This window comes from Leptonychotes weddellii, chromosome 5, assembly GCF_054177405.1.
Source record: "Leptonychotes weddellii isolate Sample4059 chromosome 5, ASM5417740v2, whole genome shotgun sequence".
Taxonomy (NCBI): domain Eukaryota; kingdom Metazoa; phylum Chordata; class Mammalia; order Carnivora; family Phocidae; genus Leptonychotes; species Leptonychotes weddellii.
The window spans coordinates 27,695,181-27,717,084 of NC_138373.1; the positions used below are offsets into that span (position 1 = coordinate 27,695,181).

Consider the following 21,904-nt stretch of genomic DNA (forward strand, 5'->3'; position numbering starts at 1 on the left):
GGAGCCCGATGCGGGGCTCGATCCCAGGACCCTGAGATCACGACCTGAGCCGAAGGCAGACGCTTAATGACTGAGCCACCCAGGCATCCCTAAATACATTTTAAAAGGAAACTTCAGAGGAGCCTGGCTGGCTCAGTCAGTGGAGGGTGCGACTCATGATCTTGGGGTTGTAGGTTCTAGCCCCACACTGAGTGTAGAGATTACTTAAAAGAATAAAATCTTGGGGCGCCTGGGTGGCTCAGTCGTTAAGCGTCTGCCTTCGGCTCAGGTCACGATCCCAGGGTCCTGGGATCGAGCCCCGCATCAGGCTCCCTGCTCAGCGGGAGGCCTGCTTCTCCCTCTCCACTCCCCCTGCTTGCGTTCCCTCTCTCGCTGTGTCTCTCTCTGTCAAATAAATAAATAAAATCTTTAGAAAAAAAAATAAATAAAATCTTAAAAAAAAAAATGAAACTTTAAATCACTATTATACCCTTCAACTGAGCAATCCCACTTGTAGGGATTTATTTGGAAGATACATCCCTTAACAATATAAAAATGCACACACTCAAGGGTATTCACTGAAGTATTACTTGTAATTGCAAAATATTGGAAACTACCTAACTGTCCAAGCATAAAGATCGGTTGAATAAACTTTGGTACACACACACACACACACACACACAGTGCAGCTGTAAAAGAGAATGAGGAAGACCATGGTGAACTGATATGGAGTGATTTCCAGAGAGCTGCTAAGCGAAGAGAAGAGAGAGCGTATACAGTGTGCTACCCTGTGTGTAAGAGAGAAGGGAGAATAAGAAAACATTTCTATATTGGCATTTTCTTACAAAAAGAAGCATGGGAAGGAGATTCCAGAAAGCAGTCAAGTTGATTATCTACCAGAGGAAGGGGAATGGGACGGAGAATGGAAGAAGGGACACTTGCTGAACATATCCTTTTGCATGGTTTTAAGTTTGTTAATGATCCATATATTAAAAAAAAAAGAAAGAAATTAAGTCTGTAAAAATGGGAAGGAAGAACCCTAACTGGACCAAAAAAAAAAAAAAAAAAAGGACCAACATTTTTTTTGTTTTTTTTTTTTCCAAATGAACACCATACCTACCCTGATGGGGAATAAAGAACAAAGAAAGGGCAGACTAATCCAAGTAGCTATAAACAGCATACTTGACTCTGTACCCTCGGTTGGGAGGCAGGTGAAGTATGCAGGGGTGGGGGGGGATTGCAAACCATCCTGAACTCTTGTTTGTTAAACAATAAACAAACTGAAACTTTTTAAGATGTATTATAGGACTGAGCAACCAAACGTGTTGACATTGTTGGGAGCCAAGGCTCTTGCTAAAGAAGTGACACACAGATCTGGAATGGGGGAAGGCGAGAAAGAACCCTCTGGGAACTGACTGGCATTGGCATGAATACTGGAGGTATTGGTATGCATTCATGATTTCTAAAATATGTATATGATATGCATGTCTGTACGTATGTATATGCATGCACGAGTAAATGTGTATTTTGTGTATGTACATGCACCTGTTTTCTAGATCTGTCCATTGAAAGGGCCAAAAAGCAAGGTACCCCGGTAGCCATCAGCCCTTCTGGCACCCGGCTCCTGGCCTCTAATACCGCTGACCACTGAGAGGAAGCAGGGTTTGTCAGAGAAATGGCTCATCCCGGGGACAGGCATTCCGCATGCATTCCAGGATGAACCTGGAATACCTTATCAAGCCAGAAAGTATAAGGACTGCTCAGAAGAAATGACGGGAGCTTAGCACAAGGCCACAGCAGCCAGCCCAAAGGGGTTCCCAATGGCCAAGTCTGGGACAATTTGAGCATCAGATGAAGTAAATCAGTAATGAAATATAAACCACTAAAAACTGAAATCCTTGAGTGTGTGCCAAGAACTGATAAAGAAAGAAATGGGGAGAAGGGAGGCATCTTGCTTACAGTGGAATGCTGAGGGCTGACTTTTCAACATGGAGAGAGTGCTGACGTTGGAAAATCAACATTTTGCCACCAGTCTGGCAAAGACGGGATCAGGCAAGTATCATCAGTGAATGGCAGCTCCCAGGGTCACTGTAATGAGGCACAGCATATCTGTATTACCTCTAAGCGTCTCCCCATGGACTGTGAATTAGTGACTATACAGCAGAGAGATGGGGCAATACTGCAGCCAGGTGACCAATATTCATGTCACCCGTGAGGGTCAGGGGACATCACGTGCCTCCAGGTGGGACACTCCGACAAGGACATGACACCACCTACGCCACAGTCCAGCCAAGAATATATACCCTCCATGTAATCACAAAGAAAACATCAAAGACATAAGAGGGAACATTTTATTAAAACAAAGGAGGGAGAGGTTCTGCATTCCACAAAAATGTCACTGTTGTAAAAAAGAAGGCTGTGAAAAATGTTCCAGAGTCACTAAGGCCAGAGAGACACGACAATTAAAGGCACTACCTTACCCTAGACTGGTGGGGGAAATACGCTAGAAGGGAGATTACTGGGCCAATGGACAAACTGGAACAGGGACAGGAGAAACCCACACTGGAGTGGACAGCTGCCCTGGAGTCATGAAAGCCAATGCCTAATTCTTAGCAACTGTGTGCTGACACGTATAGGAGCGAAGCGACAGGATGGATGCAACTCACCCAGAAAAAAAGTGTAGGGGGGCGGGGCAGAGAGAGGGAAAACATAAATAAGAAAGCAAATGGGCTATAACAGGTTAAAAGATGAAACCTGGTAAAAGGTAAACAGGTGTTCTTTATACTATTTTTGTTTCTCCAAATTCTGATAAATTTGAAATTATTTTCAAATGAAAAAAAAAATGCCTCATTACTCCTCTAAGCATATGGCCCATGTAAACAGGAAGCAAGTGTGAAAGTGTGTGTGATGAGGGAACAACCAGGAGTGAGGCCTGCTGTGTTCTGGGAAAGGGGGCGCGGGGACGTGAGGGAGGCGTGAAGGACAGATGTCAGGCTGGCCCGGAGCTGATGTCAGCAAAAATCTTCTCACCGCCCCGTCGCACCTAAAACCATCCCCGTATCCCGCAGCTGGAGCAATGCTGACCCAGCCCGACGTCTGCATTCTACAGAAGGGCAAATGAGCTGCAGACGGATCGAGGTGATGGGCCTCTGCCCCCGCTACTGGGGGCTCCTCTCCCAGCGTGGCCCACATCCTGGAAAGGAGCTTCTGTGTGGTTATAGTCCCAGCACCAGGCCCTGGGGCCCATAATCTTGAAGGCTCCTGCACCCCAGCCTGGTAGGTGGTACGACCCCTTCACACACCCGGAGTCTTGAGCCTCTGGGAGTCGAGGAACGTCCTTGTGAGGCTGAGCGGCTGGGCAGGGGAACCCAAATCTCCAGCTCCTCTGGCCTCACAGGCCCCGCCCCGGCCCTCCTGGGCCTCTTATCATTGCCACAAGAGCCCCCAAAGCAGGAAAGGATTTGCACACCCATGGGCACAGTAGCACCAGTACCGACCGCCAAAAGGTGGAAGCGACCCAAGTGTCCGTCAGGGGGTGAATGGATAAGCAAAATGTCATCTATCCACAAAATAGAATACTGGTCAGCCTTAAAGAGGAAGGCGGCCCTGACACACGTGACCACAAGGATGAGCCTTGAGTACATGATGCTGTGTGAAATAAGTCGCAACAAGACAAATACTGCAGGATCCCACTTCTATGAAGTACCTAGAATAGTTAAATTCAGAGAGACAGAAAGTGGAAAGGTGGTTGCCGGTGGGGCGGGGGGGTGGGGTGGAGATGGGGGGTTAATGTTTAACAGGGAGAGAGTTTCAGTTCAGGAAGATGAAAAGAACTGTGGAGACGGATGGTGGTTTGGGTTGCACAACAGCGTGGATGTACAGGAGAGGCCAGAAGACCCCCGGCACCCGAGGACGTCAACCTCTCTCCCCCCAAATGACAACTCTGGCCAGATCCGGGAGCTTCCCCGATGCTCTGACACACTGATTTTTTAAATAACAGTAATAATCCATCAACTTGCCCAGGATGATGTACAGTCTAATCTGATTAATATTTGGTAAACGAAGTGCTTTTCAGGGAAATGGCCGGCATGACCTCCCAACAGTCTTTGACTTCACAAATTCAAGGATTTTCTGAGTTGCCCTCAGTATTCTACATTCCAGGAATCAAAGTAAGGACAGACAATAAAAAGGGGGAAGGGGAGAATAAGAAGGCCCTAACGAGAACGTTCAGGGAAAGAGGAGAAAGATGCCCTTGCTGGTTACCTAGGAAATCAGGGAAGGACTGCATGCTATTGGCTGGCTCTGGAGGAGAATTTCAAGAGGCAAAGAGCACCTGGCAACAACAGGGTGTGTATGAGCTGAGGATATTGGGGAACCTCTTTCTTTGTTTTGTTGTTTTCCTTGACCGAACAGCATGAGATTGAATTTAGAATGTTTTTTTCTGGTTAGTTCCTTATACTAGTTAAGCCCATTTGAAAAGGTGGCACTCCCACGTCTCTACAACGGCGGGCCAGCCTCCTAATCCTTCTCCTCCCTCCCTTCCTGCTGTCCCCCCACCACACACACATGCTCACCCACTCACCCACCTCACTAATTCGTTATACAAATGAACAGAACCGGGCTTCACAGAAACTTGCAATAGGGGGTGGGGGGAGGGGCACCCAAGCACACACATCCCATCCAAGCTCCTCACTCTGCTCTCTACCTTGGCCAGGATGCCTGTTCAGTGCTCGTGGGTCACATGGTTGAGTGCTGAGACAGTGATGTTCTCATTTCTGACAACCTGAGGGCTGGGCATTGTGAAGCCCCCGCCATCGGAGAACCAGTGACTAGCCCAGGGTCACAGAGCTCCTCAGGAGCAGCCCCTCCAGGGTCTAGGATTCAGACCCCAACCTCCCAATGGCTAATCCACAGCTCCTCCCAATCAGGAAACTCTGCCAGCCGCAGGGTTGGCTCTGGCTTTGCAAGAGGAGCCAGAAATGATGCCAGGGTTCCATTTCATTTCAGTGGAGACTTCAAAAAAAAAAAAAAAAAAAGGCAAAGCTGGGGTTCCCAACTTCTGGGCACCCCTCAACTCCCAGCTGACCTGGCAGGTTCAAAGTCAGTGTTGACCTCTTCACTCTGTGTCCTTGCTGGGATTCAAGCAAAGAGTAGGTTTTCAATCTGAGGACATGAAATTGGTGCCTACTTTTTCCATAGGCAAAAACCAAAAACTAAACCCTATTTTTCAAATGAGAAGTGCAAACAATTCATTCTTTTGTCCTAGGTCTGTTTATTAAGTTACTGCTCCGAGTGACTCCAAAAAGAGACAACTGTCCTTTCAGAGTGACATGCATCGAGTGAACACTTCCTTGGCCATGGGCACTAGGGTACCCCTCTTTTTCCTTTTAGTGTGCAATTTCTGCAAATTTAGGGGCCCTGTGATTTTCTTGGTTTCAGAATGAGTCACTTATCAGTTGGGACCTGCAGCTGAGTGGAGGGTCCAGAGGTACACATTCATTTCACACTACTTCCTTGTCTGGGCTTAAATGTGGAGGAGGTGTGAATTCTGGTTGCATTTGTAGAAAAAGAACATGTTAATGCCACATTTAAATCAGGTCATGGCAAAATTGTGACTTGTGGCCACATGCCTTTTTATGCCTGTGTTTTCTGCCACCTGGTTGAGGCAAGATTTCCCCACTAGCGTGGGGATGGTGGGGTTTGCAGGGGGGAGTCGGTGCCAGCATCTCTTCACTCAACAGTCACCTGTGCCTGTCTGTTATCAGCAGGATGTCAACAAGCCTCTAGATCCAGGGACAGGGCAAGAAGCCTGCTAGAGAAAAAATAATCTGGAAGGGAGAAGAGCCACACAGCCACCTCCAAAGAGCAAGGGAGCAGACAGCCCTGAGGGGGGATGAGGGACATACAGAAATAGTGCAGCTTTCTCGGGGAGCATCTGCTGCTTCCGCTGGCTCAGCATCCGTGCCCCTTTCTTCTGATGTTTTTTTACTGAGGGAATCATCATCATAGGATCAACAAGTGACCCAGGCCTGGCCAGTCGGCACAGAACACCCCTCTTACAGCAGTGGGCGAGCCAGGCCCATCACTGTCACGGAGCATCGACCCCCAGACTAGAGCTGCAGCTGATGGGAAGGAGCAGCTCCTTCTCCACTCGGTGGTAAGTTGGCAGGATGCGAGCCTGGCGCTGCCGATGGTCATCTACACCTGGAGCCGTCCCTGCCCAAGCCTTTCAGCGACGTGAACAATAATCACCCTTTTAAAGCCAGTCTGAGTAGATTTGCTAACTCATGACCACAAGAATCCTAACATATATTCATTAAAAAAAAAAAAAAAAAAAAGCACATGAATTACATTTTTTATGCTCAATTTCCAGACAAGGAAACTGAGGTACAGAGCTTGGGGAGACCGCTCAAGGCTCACAATAAACCCAGACATGACTGCAAGGCCAGTATCCCATCTCTTAGCTCCTCCCACATTGACACTGTGGTCTGACACCCTTCCAAGTCATGGGAGCTAACAGCTGCCCGGTTTCACCCAAACACAGTCTAAGGAGAGAACACCCACCAGCCGCACCTTAAATCTGAGAACAACAAAGAGATCAAATACAACATTCATAAAGCCCCATCCACCTGAAAGCTGCCGCTGCCCAGTTAGATGTCTCTTTGCTGGTCAGGCCTGTGAGAGCTGTATTTATTTAGGTTGAGCCGGGTGGGAAGATGACAGGTCCATGATATTTTGGAATGACTACTGTGTGTTTGAGAAAACAGGAGGGCACCAAAATGTCAAGGGGGGTTGCTGAGAGTCATGTTCAACTAAGCTCTAACATCAGCATCAAATGTCCAAGCAAAACCTCCGCGCGAGATCCCTGGGGTCCTGTCTGGTACAACCTGGCCGAGTGAGCACCCAGAACACAGGTTTTTGGAGGCTGGTGCACGTTTCTCCCCTTGCCCCCGGCACAGGACAGGCAGGCTCAGCATCTGGGGAGTCATCACCCCAATCCCAACAGTGAACTGGGATGGCAGCATGGCTGAGGCACAGAAGCCCCACACGCCAGGACCGGGCCGCTGGGCTGACTCACTTCACTGTGTGATTGCAGCCAAGCCTGCCCTGTCCACACCAGGGTTAGTCATGGCCAGGCCTGGTTTAAGAGCAGCCCTTAAAAGGATTGGAATGAAAGAGGTAGCATCTTTCCAAAACAAAATCGACAAGAACACAGCGTTCAAAATGGGGCGAAATCCTCCTCCTTTCTCCCTAGTGTGGCCACAGGACAACTAAACCCCAGGGTTTACACAGTTTTCTCCTGTGTTTAAAAAAAAAAAAAAGAAAGAAAAAAGAGGCAAATAAGCCAACTAAGATGGCTTGCTTACCTTGCATTTGCCCCTCACCTCCCCACCAAAGTCATACTTGTTGGCATCCGTGTCCTGAGCCAAACAGGAATTCCTATGTCAAAATGGTTCCTGTGCACTTTGAACAGAAATAAAAGCATGCTGGGGATCTCAGCCTTAAAAAGAGGGCCGGGTGGCACCAGAGAGATGCTTTGGTTATACCTATCAAAATGGGATCGTGGCATTTCCTGAGAACTGCCAAGAAAATCAGAATGCGGCCAGCAGGGTGGGGACAGGGCGGGTTTTGGCTCCATAATCGCAGCAAACTCCCCAAAACAAAGGAGTTCCCGGTCACTGATTTACGGAGCTACTCCATTTCCCAGCTTCAGACCCCCCGGAATAGGGACTCACACAGTCCAGACCGATGGGCCAGCAACAGCTGCTGGCCTTGGAGGATTCACTACCAGCCCCACACCCAGGAGGACAGCCCACAGCGGGAGCTGAGGACAGCCCGAGTCTGTCCCACGAGCTGTGGTGGGAGCTCAGGCCCAGCAAGCAGAGCCCCCATCCCACTTCTACCCCATCCGCTGCTCCACCCCGGGTGCCCGGGGCCGTGGCCAGACACCCCATCTGTGTGGTTGTGCGCCCAGCCCCAAAACAAGAGCCTGCACAGCTGAAGCTTGCCTAATTCCGGAGCAGACACTGCTCTCCAGATCGAGAAGGTATCAGCATCTAAGCCAGAGGAAGGTGGAAATTAAACCAGAATCATCCCCAACACGAACCAAAAAGAGGAATGAATGATTCTGCTTTTTGAGCACATGTGCACCAAACCCTGGTGTACCTCACTCTTAAACAGACAGATTTGGACAAATCTTAATGTAAGAATCTCGGGGATTATATTTGACTGTTTGATTCCAAAAAACATAATCGTATTAAAGGTATATAATCTCATTCAACGCGGGTTTTCTCCCTGCAGTGCACTGGGAGTAATGACTCGTGTCATTAATCAGCATCGCAGGTGACGGGGACTAACAGAACTGCAATTAACATGGGGAGGGCAGTAACGCAGCAGATGCTTACGACACAGGCCAGGCACTGCTCCGAGCATGGTGCACGTACTAACTCATTTAATTCTCGTAATGACAAAGTAACTACCATCTGCTAGCTTCTGTTTACTGATGGGGAAACCGAGGCATGGGGTTTCGAGTAAAGAAGCCTGCTCTGGGTCACCCATGCAATGTAGGCAGGCCTTGCAGTGGACCTGCCCACAGCTGCCTGCAAAGGGCTGGGCCCACAGAGTGAGGTACACCAGCGTCGGGAATGGACAGACGCGCCCACGGACACACAACGGGGACCAGACACAAGGGACAGCCTGGCTCGTGGCACAGGCAGCAGGGTGGCGTTCACGGGCGCACTCACCTTCACTCTCCCCACTCGTCCTGATGCCTTTTGAACCACCCTCAGTACCTTTAGTCTTCTCAGCGTCTTCCTGGGTGTCCTCGGCGGGCCCCTTCTCCTCCTCGTCTTCCTCCCCAACGTTTTTGTAGTTGGGTCTCTTCTGCACCCGCCTCTTGCCCTTGTGCTTGTTCATCTCAAGAGAGCGCTCTAGCGTCTCGGTGGGCTTAATGAAGCACCGAATGCTGGGCTTGGCCTAGGGAAGTCAACACACGGATTGGAACCTTGGAATCTCGCCGGACGCCATCGTCAAGCTGCCTGAGAGTTGCTGCCCCAAGGAATTCTATTTCCGAAACAAAAAAAAGGCTACCTCCTACTTTGTCATCAGGACTGTGACTAACACCACTGTTGTTAAGTCATCAAAACATTAGCACCAGCTACCATTTATTGCCCACCGCCCTAAGTCGGAAACTCTGTACTTTACCAACACCAGCCCTGTGCTTCCCAAAGGCCCCTCACTTGTCTAGGAAACACACTTCTGGTTAACACGTTTAGGGTACTTTGCATGTGCCAGATGCACTCTAAGGGCTCTGACTGTACTAGCCTACTTGAACTTGACAACAGCCCCATGAGGTCATCCTGTTGTTTCCCTCCCTTTACAGATGATAAAACTGAGGCTCAGAGGTGGTAAAGGACACATCCAAGGTCAAAGAGCCAGGGGGCAGCAGAGCTGGGATTCAAACCCACATACCATCCGCCCAGTTTAGGTCTTAAGTACAGCATGCGGGTGTTATTGACTTTTTAAAGATTTTATTTATTTGAGGGGTGCCTGGGTGGCTCAGTTGGTTAAGCAGCTGCCTTTGGCTCAGGTCATGATCCCAGGGTCCTGGGACCGAGCCCCACGTCCAGCTCCCTGCTCAGCAGAGAGCCTGCTTCTCCCTCTCCCTCTGCCTGCCATTGTGCTCTCTGTCAAATAAATACATAAAATCTTTAAAAAAGAAAAAAAGATTTTATTTATTTGAGAGAGAGCGAGAGAGCACACCAGCAGGGCGTGGGGAGAGGGAGAGGGAGAAGCAGGCTCCCCGCTGAGCAGGGAGCCCAAGGCAGGGCTTGATCCCAGGACCCCGAAACTATGACCTGAGCCAAAGGCAGCCCCTTAATTGACTGAGCCACCCAAGCACCCCTAACTTCTACTTTAAATATATTTACTTTAAAAGAAGCTGTATACTGGGGCGCCTGGGTGGCTCAGTCGTTGAGCGTCTGCCTTCAGCTCGGGTCATGATCCCAGGGTCCTGGGATCGAGCCCCACATTGGGCTCCCTGCTCAGCAGGGAGCCTGCTTCTCCCTCTCCCACTCCCCCTGCTTGTGTACCTTCTCTCACTGTCTCTCTCTCTCTGTCAAATAAATAAATAAAATCTTTAAAAAAAATAAAAAATAAAATAAAAAATAAAAAGCTGTATACTGCTACAGTGCATGAAAAACCAGTGTATCTTGCTGTTGTAAAAGTAACAGAAAAGAAAAAGCAAGGTGTACTGGATGCAGCCAAATGCTGGCTCTTTTTTTTTTTTTTTTAAAGATTTTATTTATTTATTCATGAGAGACAGAGAGAGAGAGAGAGGCAGAGGGAGAAGCAGGCTCCCAAGGAGCAGGGAGCCCGATGTGGGACTCGATCCCAGGACTCTGGGATCATGACCTGAGCCGAAGGCAGACGCTTAACCATCTGAGCCATCCAGGCGCCCCCCAAATGCTGGCTCTTTAGAAAGGGGGCTTGGCAAGTACCAGCAGGAAGTTAAAGCTCATCCCCAAAGGAAGCTGGCCCCAAACAAAGACGCTCTTCCCCGAGAAGTCAGGAGGCTTTCTAAGAGAAATGAAAGAGGCCTATGTGCTGCGAGTGGCTCATGCCCCGTCCTGTGGGAAACACACAGTTGTATCTCAGTCCAGGTAATAAAAAAGAGGTAGACAGATTGCCACTCCCATTTCATAGATAAGAAAACAGAGGCTCCGAAGGACAAAGTGACGTGCCCGATGTCACACAGCTCCTGAGCCAAGAGTCAGACTTGGAACTGAAGCCTGCCCAATCCCAAAGCCCAAGGTCCTCCAGAAATAAGGGTGCTTCATCAGGAGCTCAAACTCCGTTCCAGGCTCAGTACCCTTTAAAAAGTGTTTACATGCAAATGGACTGGGTCTAGCAAGGAAAAAAAACAAAAGAAAACTGGTCTGTTTGGGGCAGGATTCTGACTGAATTATTTTTCTCTTTTCAGGGCCTGGATGATATCCAGACATCATTTTGTCATTAAAAAAGAAAAAAGTTTTAAAGAAAACGTTTCCATTATCTTGATATGGTTTATCCATCTTCTGAATTTATCCCCAACCAACCACCAACTGTACTCTGGGGGCCACCGTACCTTGCCAATAAGTGGAATGTGCTCAAGGAGCCCAGATTAATTTCAATAATGCTCAAAACAAAACCTAACTGGAAGCTAAATTAGCATCCAAATCCACACATTAATTTTTATTTACTCACTTTGGATTATTCATCCACAAAAATGACAGATAAATTGAGATAGGATTCTACTGCCCAGGAAACCCAGATAGCGCATTACAGACGCCAACGACAGGGAGCCCAGAGATGGGAGGCCCCGAGCGTGCACCACTTGAGAGACAGCATCCATCGGAGCCCACTTAGGATGCTGTGTGATAGAACACAGCCCTGGACAGCCCCCACATCTTCTGCTGAAGGACTCACACCCAGGAAATTAGGGTCCCAAGATAAAGTCACTGCTTCCTCTGATCACCACATACTCCCAGTGAATCTTAGAGTATGCCATATGCAATTAAAGCTTTCTGAAACAGAAAACCGAGACTAAATGCAGAGCAAAACATCACCTGGTTAGAAGGTCTAAGCAAAAATTCACGTGGATGGGTGTAGAAACCTCTCCCCGAGGAGCTCTTTATGAACTCGGATGTACAGAAGTGGCAGAACAAAGGGAAGCGAAACAATGTGTGAGTCCCAGGGCTGCTCAGAGCAGTCTGATCCCCAGCTGAACCCTGCCATGAGCTGTGGGTCCTCTCTGAGCATCAGAGTCCTTGTCTAAAACACAGGGCAGATAATTCCGGCCTCCTAGAACTACACGTAAGCATGGATGTAAAAGTTCTTTCAGTAAGCATCCAACATAGGGGAGTCACCTTCCTCTCCCTGCCGCCTTAAAAAAAAAAAAAGGTAAGAGTCAACTGTGAAAATAAATTTAAAAACTTTCCAAAGGGATCTGCTTTTCTCGACGGTCAGGTGTTGGGAGGACATGTTTACTGGGGAAATTTCAAACCTTTAAAATGCAACCTACCCAGTGAACAGCTGGAAATAACCTAAATGTCCATCAAGACGGGAGTGGTTAGGTAATTACAGTCTGTCCACAGAATGGGAATCCACGTACATGTTAAAGAGACCCAGGTCTTTCTGTACCTACGTGCGCGGATTCAGAACGGGTACCAGGGTGGAAAAGCAAGAGCGGGGAGCTCAGAAGGGGCCCCTGCAGGTAAAGCTTTTCAAAGGCTACACGCGATGCTGTGAATCGCTTTTCCTGGAAAGTGGCCTACAAATATCTCAGGATTATATCTCTGGGGGATAAAGAAGGCAGGTGGTTCTGTGTGTGCACATGCACACAAGCATGCTTGCATTTTTTCATTTCTAGACCTTTCTGTTTGGTTTGAAATGTCTAATCCTGTACACACGTTAACTTTAAAAAAAAAAATCATCAGGAATCATTTAGCATTAGAATTTTAGACTTTATTTTTCCTTTTTTTTTTTCTCTTTTATATTCAAAAGCCTGGTTGTGCTTTTCTTAAGGCTAATAGCATCAAAACCCCGCAGTTACCATGGAGAAGCTGACAGGGTCTGGCTGGGATACGTGGACAGAGATTCATGATTGTTCCTACTGCCCCCATCAAGAGCCTCCTGGCTGCCGGCCTCCCAGGAATCTCTGTGTGACAGTGGACAATCCCAGGTGTTCCAAATGGAAAGCCCCCAAGAGAAGGTCCCATCCACCTTACACCGCCCCCCCCCCCCAATTCTCTCAACACAAAACCAGGTGCCTGGAGAAGGGCAAGGCCTCAGTGGGCTGCTGCTGAGTGAATTCATGGCTGCCTGTACCCATACTGTACCCAAAGTGAGAGAGAGAACAACAAAGAAGCAAAGTGAGGGACGGAAGAAAACAGGAGCCTGACAGCCTCGGGAGATTAACTTTAGCATAGGGCACAAGCAAGCGCAGTGAAACTAACCAAAAGGGGAAAAGCTCACTTCAGAGTCAAAAATCAGGAGGCCTTTGGGTTTATCTTCTCATAAAGTGAGCCCACCATGCATGTCCCAGACTAAAGTATTCCACAAATCAGGTCTATGGTTCCCAAATGCTGCAAGTTCGGGTTTTGCCAAGGGCTCATCTCCCAGGGACCTGGAGCCTGAGCTGCAAGAGGAGCATGAAGATATGGGGCCTTCCTTGCTGCCAGCAGAGATTCTGCCAGTTATCCAACCAGGGGATGTAGAGGGAGAGCCCTGGATTCTGGGGCTGGCCATCTAGGCTGGCTTCTGGGGTCAGAGCCAGCAGCAGGCCAGCAGTGTGATTTTAGGGGTGGCCCAAGGGCCGAACTGCTCCCTAAAGCCTGCTGGTTAACAACACCTTATCTAGTCTCCACCCCTCCACCCTAAGGCTTCCATCCTTGTTTAAAAGGTAAATACTCCAGGGGCGCCTGGGTGGCTCAGTCATTAAGCATCTGCCTTCGGCTCGGGTCATGATCCCGGGGTCCTGGGATCGAGCCCCCCAAAATAAAAGGTAAATACTCCAGAAGCTGACTCCCCATGGGTCGGCAGTAACTAAAAGGCCTTTTGGGGCTGCGGAATTTGAGAGCCGGCTCTGCATGGACAGGGAGAGGGGTGTCGAGCCAAGGGTCAGGAGGGAGGACACAAACACCTAAGGCCCAGGCGCTGGACTCAGGAGAAGCAGCAGCACCGCCAATGCCCCAGGCGTCAAACAGAACGCCCTCCGTTAGGTCTGGGGGCAGCCCCCTAGGAAGGCCACATGCAGATGGCACATGAAAAAGCAAGCTGCAATCCAGCAACCCGTCCAGGATTCCGTTTACAATTAAAAAACAAAAATTATCGGGGCGCCTGGGTGGCTCAGTTGGTTAAGCGGCTGCCTTCGGCTCAGGTCATGATCCTGGAGTCCCTGGATCGAGTCCCGCATCGGGCTCCCTGCTCGGCAGGGGGTCTGCTTCTCCCTCTGACCCTCCCCCCTCTCATGTGCTTGCTCTCTCTCATTCTCTCTCTCTCAAATAAATAAATAAAAAATCTTTAAAAAAAAAATTATCAATTCAAACATGTCCATCTGTATTGTATTTTCCTGTGTGGAGAGATCTGTGCACAGCAGTGCACACAGCAAGATCTGGAAGGTGACACACGCTCCGAACAGGGGTCCCTTCTGAAGACAGTGAGGCTGGGGGAACTTTCACTTTCTCTTCTAGTTGTTTCTATGTCATCCAGTCATTGTGCCTTGGCCAAGAAAGTATTACCAACACCATTTAAATGTAAAGAGTACCTTTAAAGAAAGTACCTGATGCCACTGAACTCCATGCTTAAAAATAGGTAATCCATTACTTTTATACGTATTTCACAATTTTTTTTAAAAGGCACCTTTAGAAAGGGGGAGGGGGTAGAGACTGAGAACAAGCTACCAGAAATGTCTTCTGTCTTGCCCTAAGTTACACACAAATGTAATCATAAGCACAGAGCCACGGACGCACCTAAGGTCACTGCACTTTATGTTACGCCTCAATTTAAAAAACATTCACCTACAGACTTTTCAAGGAAATCAGATGGTCCTAATGCCCTAAATACAAGCCAGGAACAAGTCTGGAAGCTGGATGCACAGCCATCACCGGGGGACTGACCTTACTCACAAAGCCAGACCAAACACCAGGAGTGCGGCAGCCCTGGGCCTGCCTGTGCGGAGCCCACAGGGGCTCCGGGGGCACGGAGGAAGGAGTGAGGAACTGTGCCAGGCGGCGGGGGGGGCGGGAAGGGGGAAGCGCAGGAAGGCTTCACAGAGAAGGAAATGACTGGTCCAAGTCTCGAATGGTAGCAGGAGTTCACCAGAACACTTGGGAGGAGAGGAGAATGGTAGGAAGACCAGCTCAGAGCTCCGGCCATTCACCCTTTATTTCTGGCAAGGCCAGGGCCGTTGGAGCTGGCGCGCCTGGTGATGGCAGTGGTGCTCCGGGACACGACGTGCTGCAGGCACACGGGAAGTCAGGGGTGGAGCTGGGCCAGTCGGTGGCCCCTCCAGTCACCGGCTCCTGGTGGAGCTCATGGTGCTCATGGCCTGGGAGGAGCTGTCAGGGTACCCCTGCCTCTGTACCTGGTAGATCTGACCTGCTAAGTGCATTTCTTTGTACCTACTCAGTGGCTCGGTGCGGAGGGGAGCAGGGAGTGGGCAGGAAAAGCAGCATGGGGACAGCAGGTGGGCCGCTCCGGGAAGAGGCTGGTGGCTAGAGAGGGCAGATAGGGCCTAGGACAGGTGACATGGCTGGTGTCTGGCTCTGTAGGAGCCATCGCAATGATCTAGGAAAGCTCACCTTCCAGGCTCTCCCAGGCCTAGCCTGCTCACCTTCTGAGGAAGCAACTAGAATCCTTTTGTTCAAATAGCTCTGATAAGGGATTTGAGAATTAGGAGCAAGGTCTTCCCCCTAAGAAGGGGGCAGGCCATGCTAACAAAAACATGCCCAACGTAAGGGCAGACCCGAGTCCAACCTCATTCTCACTTACTGGCCCAGGGGCCCTGACCAAATGCGTTTGTCTCCCCCGAGTCAAAGAGAGACCATAGTGGCTCCATCGCATGCTGCCCTGAGCTAAAATGAGTTCCCGAATGCAAACACGCCCAGCACCATACCTGCCCCTTTCTGCTCGCTGGCGTTCTGGCTTGTGAGTGGGCTGGATTCAGCCTCCCCAAAGCGCTCCCGGGCCCCTGGGCAGCCTCCCCAACCCCCAGCCTCGGGGGCAGGGACTGGAAGAGTGTGAGGCACCAAGGGTGGGATCCGCAGACACGCTGGAGCAGCCAGAGTCCAGGCTCAGGGTCCCTCCGCTCTCCAGCTTCTTCCACGGCCTCGGTTCCTACAGGCACCAAACAGATCTCACAGCAGCACCTCCCCCACAGGGCTTCTGTGAGGGGCCAAAAGGTAACACACCTCCCCGTTACCTGTTTCCAGGTGCTAACGACAATCACTGATGCCCCGTGGGCAACGGAAAGGTGCTGTGAGCACTTTACAGACACTGACTCGCTTTATCCTCCGACAGCCGACTAGGGGAGGGAGGGAGCTGCAGAGGGCAAAGGACTGGCCCAAGGTCACCTGCTCGGCAGAGGCAGAGCCAGAGCCAGGATCTGGATCCAGGGAGTGGACTTCAGTGCCCACAGGCCTGACGGATGGGCGGCACTGCTCCAGCGTTCACGCCCTTCAACGAGCACTTGGCAAGCCTGCCAATGTGGGGCCGGCCTCCCATGGGGCCCCAGTCACGCTCATTATAGCAGCAGGTGGGCCCGCGCCGCAGAAGCTCAGGGGTGGCTGGCATACCACTCACCTCCTGACCTGACCATCGTGACAGCCACCGACAATGTGTAATTATTCCCCATTTTGTCTCATATACACAGGGCTCCGAATGTCACAGGGGGTCCCAGTGACCCAGGCCTGCACCAACCATAACCAGCAGCAAGTGGCTTTGCAACCAGCCGTGAAGGGAAGCTCAGCTGATAACCGCTGCAGAGTGAGCCTCTTCTCATTCCAGAAGGCGGGGATCAGCAAGCAAACATCAGAGAGCATAAGCACCAGGCCGATCCCCAGGGGCGCACGCCCCATGCCGAACCCCGAGTAACACGGGGCTGCTGAACTGAGGCCCATGCCTGTCCAGAACGCACAACTGCAGCCACCTCCGTGAGGCAACTGGACAATGCTGCCAAACGTAAGGGGGGGAAATAAAACCCACTGGGGGAAACGTGAAGAGCTAACGGGCCACTTCCGTTAACGAGAGGAGTGTGGCATTCTTCTCCGTGAACTGGCCAATTAGCAGGGAGTGTTAGAGCTGCAGAGGCAAAAACCAGAGAGATGCCCATCGATCTGGCACCACAATGATCTCAGAGCTCCGAGGACTCGCACTGCACGCACACCGGGCACTGTGCCTGTGTGAGAAGCAGCAGGTAACAGCAAGACGGGGGTGGGACCGCCTAGAAAGCAAGCTCTGGGGCCCTGCCAGACCCATGCAAGGCCAGCCTCATCGCATCCCCAGGCCATATCATTTCTGTCCCCCTCAACGCCTAGTGCTGCCTGGTCTGTCCCTTCAGTGTTGTGCCTGGCATTCAACCAAAAGCTAATGAGTGCTGGGGGAGAAATTAATTGCAAGATACTTAGGATGGAAGAGGTGTGTTCAAGGCTCATGCAAAATAAAATACACTCTTTCAGTAAACGACAACACACCAAACACTTGTGGGGTATTTCTTCAGGAAGTGTTTTACTGTAACTTATTTTCCAGAAAGAAGTAGCTGTGGGATACTAGGAACTCCCCATTACCCCAAACATTTGGCCCAGAAGCCCACATGTCATGCTCAACTGGGAGTGACTGTCACTGCAGACAGTGACGGAGGGCACAAAACAGAAGCAGCATGGGGGGTCTGGGGCTGGATGCCTGCAATCCCCTGGTGCTGGGGGAGGACAGGATGATCACCTAAGCTCTGGGGGTGTCGGCTAGCTCATGCACAGAATGTGACAATAATACCACCACACTCTGGGTTATCAGGAGCCTAGAAGGAGAGGTCAAAGGAGATGAACAAGATGAGAAACGCTCCCTCTCCCACTGACCCAGTATTTCTTGCATAGCGGCCCCTGTTCTGATCCTAGCCAGCCAGCTCATCCCCACCAAGGTCTCTGATTCACCATTTTCCACACCTTGCGCATCACAACCCGCCCTCTGCCCTCATGACCCCCAACTCAGCTCTTCATCCTTTAGTCCTCCAATCCAACAAGGCCACCTCCTCCAAGAGGTCTTCCCTCACCTTCATCTCCCAAAGCTGGTTTCTGTTTCTTCCCAGATCCAAATCTTCAATCTGCATTGACATGCTTATTTACTGTTTCCGCCTACCAGAATGTCAGGACAGGGACCTCGTCTGTCTCGTTCATCCTGTATCCCAAGGCCAGCACAGCACCTGCCTGGAATGTGTGGGTGCTCCAGAAACACATGTGGGAGGGGAAAGAGGGGTGAGCAAGCCAGCCAGCCTGGCACACAGGAAGTGCTGAAGAAAGGGGCGCTGCTTTTACTGGGGAATGACCCATCATGGTAGTGGGACCAGGGCAATACCGTGTGAGCCAATAAAGCCCTGTAGCGTTCTTTTCCCTTCTCTCTGTTCATAAAGCTGGAGGTTTCCAGCAGGGTCCCCTGGGGTAAGGTTATGAGCATCACAGCAAGTGGTCAGTGGGCACTCAATCTCAGGACAGCCAGGAACTCTGAACTCACTGGGGAAACCCCACCGACTATCTCCTGGGATTTGAGTTATGCCCACCCGCCTCGCTTGTGGTCTTCAGTTGGGCAGTGAGTTGATTCACACCACTCCCCTCCTGGCCCATAGTCATTAAACCACTGGAGCTTCAAGGAGGGAAGTGAACGGAGTGGCTCTTTTCTCAACCGTGCGCAGCCCCCCAGCCTCCCGTCAGACAAAGCACCCTGAGCAAAACCAAGTTTCCCGGCTGGAGGATTCCAGCACAGGCCAAGACTGGATCTCTCTGGCTCGTTACACACAAGGCACTCAATTCCCTCATGGAGATTTGTTATTTCAAGACAACTGATGTTTACTGCAAGAGCCATGCTAAACACCCGGGACACAAAGGTTACGATGTTCCCATTCCTCCAGATCTAAGCTCCAGAACCTCCCAATGGCTTCCAAAGCACCACATGCCTCAGAGGCTTGTTCCCTCCCTGACCTCACCCTACTACACTCTGCCCTGCCGAGCTGCTCCTTCCTGTTCCTCTGACACACTAGGCACATTCCTGCCTCAGGGCCTTTGCACTGACTGTTCTTTCTGGCCAAAGTGCTCTTCCTGCAGAAATCTACATGACTCACTCGCTCACTTCCTTCACATCTATGCTCAATTGTCATCTTCCTAATGAGCCCTACCCTGGCCACTCTATGGAGAACTGCACCCCCACTCAAGCCTCTTAGCGCTGCCCCCTCTCCCTTCCCTGCTTTACTACTGTTGCTTTTCTAAAGCACTAATCGCGTTTAACACACTACAATGTTTACTAATAATTTCGTTGCTCCTCTCTCTCTGAAGCTCCTAGAAGCTCTGGGAGGTCTGGGGTCTTTGTTTTGTTCCCTGCTGCACTATGGTGCCTAGAACAGTGTGTGGTACCTGTCCAATAATTATTTGTTAAATAGATGAATAAGTAATGCTGACCCGGCTTCAGGAAACCCAGAGTCTCATTAAAAAACTCAAATGCCCACAGGGGCCAGGCGGCTGATAAAAACTAACCAAGTCCCTGGACAGAGACGCCGGAAGAAGTGGGTGCCTCATTTTTCTGTCCCCACTCCCGATTTTCCAACTTTTCACAGAAACCTGGAAGAATTGACCAATGGCTCAATGCAGACTAGGGACAGTCCCCATTCAACACTGGAGGGGGGGGGGAACGGAGGGGAGGATAATACCTCACACCAGGGGGCAAGCAGTCTCCAGCCTTGGGGACACCCCAGCCCAGTCTGTGTCATGCTGCCCAGCAAGTGCAGAAAAGCCATCTAGGGTCCAATCCACAAATCTTCTCCACCCCCACCTCACCCCCACCTTGCCCACGCTGCTTTGCCCTGTTGGCTCTTCCAATATATGGCCATTCCAAGAACCCCTGGCCCTTCTTGGGCCCACTGAACCAGGACCGGCCTCCCTGGCCCTCAGGTGCAATCTCCCGCAGTGCTGGCTAAAGGCTATCCCCCAGTGAGCCTCCACGCTATGGGACTTCCGTCCATTGTCCAGCCCCACCTGCATAGGAAAGGACGAGGTGACTGTTTCTAAGAGGTCTCTCATCCACAACAGCACCCTACTTGGTAAGTGGAAGGTGCCGCACTCTGGATTCTCTTTGATTCTGTCACATCCTCTTATGCGTGAATCAGCACCTCTGCACTCACTAGTTCTGCAGGCGACAGTGGTGACGGGAGCTACCATTCCATTCAGGGATTACGGGAGAGACCACAATGGCCCCGCAAGAAAGGGAGAATACACAATGAGCTCGAATTCTTTTGTGGGAATGTTTGTACCTGTGCCAAATTAAGGCCCTTGATTTATAGTGGTCTATTTTTCCCTTCGGTGTGCACCATCAGCCCTCTCCCAGAAGCCTCTTACCACTTTCAGGAAGAAGAACATGTGTGCTTCAGAAGCCGCACTGATTAGCCAGGGATCTCAAGTAAGGTCAGGGTCACTGAGAGATTCAGGGTAACTGTCATTCGGGCTGCAAAGGGGTCTACTCTGCGTGATGCATTCACTGCGCAGGAGGCTTGGCTGCCGTCTGATTCAAGCCTGGTTTGCAATGACAGCCCTGCAGCAGTGACCAGGGGACCCAAGCCAATGACTAGTGCTCTGCTTCTGCAAGCATGGAAGCAGAGGAGTCAGGCTGCTAGGTTCTCAGCTGCCAGCTCCACATGCTACGACCCGATGAGTGCTCTGCTAGCAGCAGACCCAGCTCCCAGGAAAGATGGGTGTCATGCAGAGAATTGGCTGCCAACATTTTAGGTGTGCACTCACGCACTCTTTGGGATCCTCCCAGAATCATCTGGAGACCATTCCAACTGGCTGAACTGGTGCCTACAGAGGGGTGGTCGACATCCTCGTTTGGGGACAAACGAGCCTATTCTGCACCCAGGATTCTCAGTCCCCATTCTGAATTCACAGCCAGCCAACTGCAGGAACACACCTAAGCTGGTTAAGCCTTTGCACTTTCCAGAGATCGAATCTGGGGCTGGCTAAGTTGCAGGGCCAGAAATGCACAGAGCTCAGCCCACTGCCAAGAAAAGGCAACACTTAACAAATAGTGCTGTAATTGTCATCGTTGTTGCTAACACCCGGCCCTCAGTGCCTCTAGTCATAAGGCATCTCCCTAAGGGGTGCTCTCAGCGTGCCTCTACCTTAATCATCCCAAGAAGGAAGGTCCCACGTAGGGGACTCGGGGGTTGTTGTGTGGCTTCAGAAACTAAGATCATTGTAATGATAACATCTAATATTTAGGTCTTGATGTGCACTAAGCTTTAGGAGAAGCACTTTACCCTGCATGTAATCCTCTCTGCAGACCCCAGGAAACGGAGGCCTGGGGAGTGGACTAACTTGCCCTGGGACATACGTAGTGAGACCAGGAGCCAGGATTTGGGGGCCCTGAGCAGCCTGACTCCAGAGTCCACTCCACTAGACTGTCCCGTAGGTGGGACGCAGAACAGGACCAAAAGCAATCCGCCCTAACACTCCTCCCCCAAAGCCTGCCACGGAGCAAAAAGAAGGTGGCACGTGAGAGTCAGGCTCTGAAGCTATTTCTGTTTTGAAAGTCACTAAGAACATCACAAGAGCCCTTGTGACCCGACCCCCAGTTCACGCTTCGAGTTGCTCATTCCTGCAGTGAGTGCCCCTGAGCATCTCTGGCAAACCCAAGATGGCACAGGTAACGTCAGCATCTCTCGGACGAGGCCCCCTCCACTAACGGGGCATGGGAAATCCAAAGAGGTCAGGGGTCGCGTCTTTACTATGCACCACTGCGTCTCTGCTGCGGAAACGGACTGAATGAATGCAAAACAAAGGAAACTATTCCACAGAAGCGGAGGATGAAAACAGACCCTTAAAAAAAAAAGCACCTGTAGGTAACGATGCCTATCCCATAATGTCATCTATATGTTCATGTTGCAAAAAATAACGAGACGTTAGCAATTTCAGGATTAGTGTTCTCTTTCTCTATTTCCCTCAACAAGAAACAGGATCTGCTCTGCATTAGAATTATAGCAAGAACTGGCCCTTAGCAGGAACCATATGATTTTAATGCACAGATGAATTTCAATTAGACATTTACCTAACCATGCTGATGTGTTTTAAATTTAACCCTAAATTACAGACTTTCCAAATAACTCTGCTCTTCCCTCTGCTTCTCTCTCTTC

General features: G+C 50.4%; 1 protein-coding gene across 12 annotated transcripts in view; it reads right to left on the reverse strand.

Moving 5' to 3' along the window:
* Nucleotides 1-21,904, reverse strand: part of CLEC16A (C-type lectin domain containing 16A) — a 194,689-nt gene that overhangs the window by 136,032 nt on the left and 36,753 nt on the right. For 10 of the 12 annotated variants that reach the window (XM_081820022.1, XM_081820029.1, XM_081820024.1 and 7 more), the window contains exon 10: nucleotides 8,724-8,955. In XM_081820022.1, the coding sequence (XP_081676148.1) occupies nucleotides 8,724-8,955 (232 nt within the window). The remainder of the gene's footprint in view (nucleotides 1-8,723; nucleotides 8,956-21,904) is intronic. The other 2 variants (XM_081820023.1, XM_081820026.1) reach the window with 1 other exon arrangement.